The sequence below is a fragment of the Marmota marmota genome, unplaced genomic scaffold (assembly GCF_001458135.2).
Source record: "Marmota marmota marmota unplaced genomic scaffold, marMar, whole genome shotgun sequence".
NCBI classification, from domain to species: domain Eukaryota; kingdom Metazoa; phylum Chordata; class Mammalia; order Rodentia; family Sciuridae; genus Marmota; species Marmota marmota.
The window spans coordinates 47012149-47018791 of record NW_026000026.1 but is presented as its reverse complement, the minus strand read 5'-3'; the positions used below and the strand labels follow the sequence as shown (position 1 = coordinate 47018791).

The following is a 6643-nucleotide window of genomic DNA, read 5'->3' as shown; positions in this document are numbered from 1 at the left end:
TTAGTGAGACCCTGTTTCAAAATAAGGTTTGAGGATGTAGCTCAGTGCTTAAACCAAAAACAAAAATCTAATTTAGGAAATGAAAGCAGCATCTTCCTGAGTCAAAGGGTTGAGACTCCTCAGGCTGGTGGTAGGAGTTCAAGGAATGGTATAATGAGGGAAATTTGCTGGACATTGGGAAAGCATCATCCCAATTCTATACCCCTCCGGTTCTCCCAATGCGATCTGTGCCCCGCCTCCTCAGACTGCAACTGAAAGTCACTGAGTAGGAAGTAGCTGGTGACAGAAATAGTCCCTCTCTTGATTGGGGTGGCAGCTACAAAATCATAACTACATGTCAAAATTCATAGAACTGTACACCTAAAAACAGCAAATTTTACCATATGCAAATTAGATTTGAATAAAAATAGATTTAAAAGGAATCACAGTCTGTTCAGAATGGCTATAGAAAGACTAGTTTAAATGATCACTCTCTCTCTCTCTCTCTCTCACACACACACACACACACACACACCACACACACACACACACACAATCTCGGTAACACTCCAGGTTCCTCTTCATCTGTGATTTGGTGAGCTTTGCTCCTCTAAGCCAGGCAGAAGGCCCTTTGGGTGTCATTGAGCACCACTGTTGAATATTATTGTTCTGCCCTCTCCAGAGAGCCATGATGCTTTCCAGGAGTCATGCAAAGCTGCCAAGTGGGAGAGCTGGGACTTGTCCCTGGTCTATTCTCTCACCTTCTCTGGTGCATGTCCATTCTGTGACAGCAATGACCTGGGGCAGCCTTCTGCTGTTAGACATTAAGTCAATCCCATTCGGCTGGGAAATCTGATTTTCAGTGGATTCAAAGTTAATGAAGTTTTTAAAAAATGACATCATCCTGCTAATCCCTTCCGGAAAAGTGGAGACACCTGTGCCCCAATTGTGCAAGGATACGAGACCCCATGAGGGTCTTCTCTTGCCACATAGACCCAAATCTCTCACTTGAGTTTTTTTTTTTTTTTTTTAAATGTGTGTGGTGCTGGGATTGAACTGAGATCCTTGTGCATATGAGGCAAGCACTCTACCAACTGAACTATATCCCCAGCCCTCTCACTAGAATTTGTCACTGCTGTTCCTTGGATCTTGGGACAAAGTACTAAATCCTTAAGATGCTGCTGGACAGACTTTTCCCCCTTTGTATCTGCCAGCACCTCCAGATGAACCAGCATCGCCAGCTACTGTTGAGTCTGTTTCAGTTACATGAAGACATTTTAATAGTTCCCACTGCAGGTCCTTTGCATATCCTGCTCCCTCTGCTTAGAATCTTGCACTGCACATCCTTCCTCTCCTTGTTAATTCCCACATGTTCTTTGAAGGAGGGTGTTTCCAGCGACCTTCTCCAGGGATACCTGCTCTGATACCAGGGAAGTCTTTATTATATCATTTCATAAAAGCCAGATTCCTTTCCTGTATATGTTTTACTTCAGCTAAGAATGGAATTGTACCTTCACTTCTGTGGTCATTTGATGAATGCCTACCTTTTACACTAATCTCCACACTCCATAATGTCTGGGCTCCTGCCTCTGTAGATTCATTGTGTTATCTTGAAGTTGATTGCCTTGCCTGAGAGAAGTACTTGGCTCACTGTCCAAGGGCACCCCGATCTGCACATAGAGCAAAGTTTTCAGATTCAAGGTGTAATCTTGACTACCATATAGAGGTGTCACAGCCAACACTGCCTTAAGATTCTGACATTTGAGCTTAAGAAATCTGAAACTATGCTGTCACATCCTTAGGAATGATAAAGTGAAAAATGGGGGTGATTCATAACCTATAACTCATCAGAGAAGAGTTTCAGTGCTGAAATTTGCTAGGATTCACATTAGGTTTCTGAGGCAACATAGCAAAAATATGCCACATTTTTTTTTCTTTGTATCAGCCTTTGGGACCTGAAGAATGCCAGGTATGATATTTTTTAATGGATGTGCATCCAGAAATTTCAAGATGAGAGTGAAATGCTATCCCTCTTTGCTCAAAGATAGAGTGCCAACTAACTGGGCAAGAGCTCTGATGAAATTCATCTGTCAAGTTCAAATACCATTTTCTCTGCTATCTGGGATAGCTGAACATCTGGCTTGCAATAGTACAATAAATTAAAAGCAATTTAAAGGCAAAGCAAATTCTCTGATGTATTGAAGGGTGGGTCAAAGGCTGTTTGTACCTGAGGTAGAAAATATTCCTATTCATGTTGAAATCTTAAACTGTGACTTCTAGTCCTAGCAAGCAGAGGGAGACCATCATCAAAGTGCACCTCCATTGCTACCTCCAAGGCTGTGGAATATAAAAAAAGTAAGTGGTTTCAGGACCCTGGCCATATAGCTCACTGCCTTTAATTCACTTCAGGTTTGCACATAAAGAAGGGGGACAAGGTTGTACAACCAGTTGTTACAAGGATCTTGGGATTGATGGCCACTAGCACAAAGTGGCAGGACTCCAAACCCATGCTCAGGATGTCTTGGTGCTGTTCAGTTGTTCATCCCTGAGAATTGAAAAAAGGCTCTTCAGCTAGTGAAGAGAATAGTCAGTAGGAATCTCCTTCTGCCCCTGCATGATTTATTACTAAAGTGTGGAGGGCAGTGTGAATACACGTTTCACAAGTGATGTAAAGAGAGTTAAGTATGAAAGAATGCTGCCTACCACTCTCTCCATCTCTCCAGTGTATAAGAAAAAGAGTTCATGTCTGGGAAGAGCTCAAAACTCAAAACATCACTTTGTGCATATTTCAAGCAGGAACAGCGGAGGCTTAGTGAGCTTAAATCCCTGCTCATGGGTCCAGGCGGTAGCCGAGGTCCCTATTGCTGGTGACTTTCCTCCCCATCTCTGGAAGCTGCCTCTCCGTCAACCATCATCACCTAAGTTAAAAGGCTGTGTTTTAAATATTGAATGTGTCCAATTCTGTTGTAACCTGGGCAGCTATGTATGAGTATTACTAAGACTCTTGGTCTGTGCTCCTCTCTGTCACTGGAAGGCTGACCCACCCAAGTTGTGGCAAAGGCCCAGAACCCCCACCTACTGGGATTGTTGCCAGTACCAGGAGCCATACACTTCATTGCCATCAATCTCTGTGGTTCTTGCAGTGTGATCTAAGCACATTTATAAAGTGTCCCCACCAGGCACTGGAGAACAAAGAAATAGTTCAGTTTTAAAGATGTTCAAGAAATTATGGTTACATGAGGCACAGACTTGGGAACTGACTGATTCTGGATGCCCAGAGTGATTCTGGAGGGTACAGACAGGTTAGAGATAGCTGCTTGTGTCTGTGCATATATGTGTGTGCTGCATGTATGCATGTGCCTATAAATATGTGTGGGATCAAAAAGCTCTAGAATACAGTGGAGACTTGTTCATATCTGGAGTAGATGAAGATCACCAGAATGTGCAGACCTTAATGACCCTCCAGCCCTCCTTGACTACCTAGCCCTCCACATCAGCCAATGCTGATTGACACTCTTTGAGCATTCTGCTGGCTGACCATTTGGAGGGGATAAGTATCCAGAGGTTACATGTCCAAAGACAGTTGACCTAAACCTTTTATTTTTAATTTTAAAAGAAAGAAGTGGAATCTATAGTCTCATAGATTAAAAAAAAAGTGTAAGGTGAAATCCCCAGGAGTCATCCTGTGCCAGTACTAGAAAGATCTGCTGATTTTCCAGGTGGGAACTCTGAGGATCAGGGGTTGAGTTCCCTGCCTGAGTTTTATGACATTTTTGCTTGAGACCAGAACTCGGCTCTCTTACGTGATTCTGCATACCAGCCAGCTGCTCATATCACATAAAACTCTGGCTCCTGTGCAGAATCCTCAGGAGAGTGCCATCACCTGCTTTTACAGGCTCTTAAAGAGAAGCCAAGATCCAGGTGGCAGTAGGCACCCGGATCTGGGCTTCTTGCCCTGCCTCCTGGCCCTGCGTGGACCCTCATTAGTCTCCAAGCAGCTCCCCTGTACCCATTTCTGGAACATGTGCTAGCTGCCCTAGAAGACACACAGTCATGACTTTAAGGCTGTGAGGCTGAGAGGACCAGGGTGTTTTCTCTTAAAGACCTCTGCCAGGAAGCTGTGGGCACTTGCTGCAAGGATACTGTGAAATACAAAGGGGCTCACCCTTGGACTGTTCTTCCCCCTCCCACCTGACATATCTTTCTGGCTCATCAGGACAGTCCCAAACAAACCTAAAAGTATCTTTTGCTAGGTTAAGCCAGGTGGGGGGTCTCCCAAAAAGCACTTCAGACCCTGTGTAATCACATATTCTCACTCCAGATACCAACCTAAGTGTTACAAGTATTTTCTCAGCCCCTTGCTCTGCTTTTATCAGAGGGAAAGCTGCTTACAAGCAGCCTTTTCATTTTAGCAAAAAATAACCCACGCTTTGGTTAACCTACCAGACACAAAGTCACAGCCTTTTACTGTGTTCAGTCTGCATTTAATAGCTACATCCTGCTGATGTTTTACTGAATGTTGATATTTTCAAATAGTGAGTGACAGAGCTGCTCCTCTTTCAAAATGTGGGCTGACTTCCCTTCACTCTGTTCTTTTCCTGTCCCCTCCCATTTTCCACCATGGTATAAATTGGGGATATAATGAGGTCTCACATTCCCACACCCAAGGATCAGGGGGGGGAAAAAACACATCATAGGAGCTAGATGTGATTTTATCCTCTGCTTTTTTATTACTGACCTGGCTTTATGCCTTGTAGCAAACCCTGCAGCATGTCTTTACAAACCTTTTTCACTCACAGGAAACCTGCTACTAGCCCTGGATACCAATCTGGACACTTATGATTACAAGCAGGTGTCAGGTCAGGGGATGATGGGGAGGTGGTGCACAGAACAAGTGCCTCAGGCTGTTGCACAGAAATCTCACTTAGCAACGGGAGCCCAGGAACAGGCAAAGGGAATATGCTTGGAAGTGTTCTTCCTTGCTTCTCTCTCTGCACATGCTAGATTCCCATCACAAGGCAAAAAGCCTGCTAAAAGCAAGGGCTACTGCCTGCCTCTACTTTTCTGAGTCCTCTTCCAAGCAGTCACTGCAATAAGTCACACACAGGTGGCTATTCCCCTATAGCCACCTCCTGCTTCCCACCCCTCCAAAAATAGACAGAGGCTCCAAAATGGTCAACACCCTAGCCCAGTTCCCAGAGAAGTCCTACCCCCATTACGGCGTTCTCCTGAAAGCAAGAGTCCTGGGGAGAGGGGAACAGTAGAGGAGTTCAGTGCTCTTGTGGATGTCACACACTGCTGGGAGGAGAGGGCTTAAGTGGGAACAGGTGGTTGTTCTTTAGGTGAGCATCCAGGAGGTGCAGTTGCTGGGCTGTACAGGTGGTGCAGCCCCTGAAAGAGGTGGCCAGGCTGGGTGGAAGGTGAAAAGGGTCTTCAGAAAGTGGTGGTCCCAGTGAGGGCGGCGTGCTTGCGGCTGGGTTCTGCTTGAACAGGCTCCTGCTGGCAGGGGAGTGGGGGGCATATGCATCCTGCGGCACCTCTACTCTTGAGAGCAGTGGCATAGTAGTCCAGGGGCTCCTCCTCAGCGCCCCCAGCAGCATCCAGGAGGCAGCAGCGCAGGCAGAGAACCCTCTGGAAGGAGCGACGGAAGTTGTCAGAGAGGAAGCCATAGAGAATGGGGTTGGCACAGCTGTTGGCATAGCTGAGGATGAGGGACACATGGTTGACAGTGGAATCAAGGCTGGTGACAAACAGGTTCAGGAGCTGTACCACATAGAAAGGCATCCAGCAGAGCACAAAGACTGCCACTACCATCAGCACTAGTCTAGTGATCTTCTTTTCCGAGCGCCTCCGCTGCTGCCAGCCAGCCCTCAGTGCCACAGCTCTCATTTTGCCCACAATGAGCAGATAGCACAGGCCAATGGCCAGAACCGGTAGCAGGAAGCCCAGCAAAAAGGTGTAGACCACGAAGACTGCCGACCAGGCTGGGTGAGGCCAGTGCAGGTTGCAAGCCACTGCCTGGCCGCCCCGAGCCGGCCTGGTGTCTGCGAAGACCGCGATGGGCAGGGTGACCAGCAAGGACGCTAACCACACGCCCAAGTTAATCAGCTTGGCCACGCTGGGACGCCGATAGGTGGCGGCTCGCAAAGGGTGCACCACCGCGACGTAACGGTCCACACTGAGCACGGTCAGACAGAAAACACTAGTAAACATGTTGAGGCCGTCCACACTGAGCACCGCGCGGCACAACACCGACCCGAAGGGCCAGTGGCGCAGGGCGGCTGATGAGGCCACAAAAGGCACGCTCAGCATGAAGAGCTCATCGGCGATGGCAAGGTTGAGCAGGTAGATGTTGGTGGCCGTCTTCATTTTGGCGTAGCGAAGGATCACGAAGATAACCAAGGCGTTGCCCACCAGACCCACCAAGCACACTAGCGCGTAGATGCTCTGGATGGTGACCATGCCAGCCGTCCCGGTGCCGTCGGACCGCGTATCCTCCTCCTCCTCTGCCGGGACGCGACTAGCGTTAGCCGCCGGGGGCCAGGTGGTCTCGAGCCCTTCTTCGCCCCCGGGGGGCAGCGTCGCGGGGGCGCTCATGTCTGGGGATGCCCACCCCAGCGGCGGAGCGTGGTGGAGCGAGCGCAGCGCGAGAAACCGCAGGCGG

At 48.0% G+C, this 6643-nt stretch overlaps 1 protein-coding gene across 1 annotated transcript in view; it reads right to left on the bottom strand.

The window, feature by feature from the left end:
- Positions 1 to 434: 434 nt before the first annotated feature.
- Positions 435 to 6643, bottom strand: part of Sstr4 (somatostatin receptor 4) — a 6646-nt gene continuing 437 nt past the window's right edge. The window contains exon 1 of the mRNA XM_048811385.1: positions 435 to 6643. This exon is cut by the window's right edge and continues 437 nt beyond it. Coding sequence (XP_048667342.1) covers positions 5413 to 6576 — 1164 coding nt within the window. The 5' untranslated portion in view covers positions 6577 to 6643 and the 3' untranslated portion in view covers positions 435 to 5412.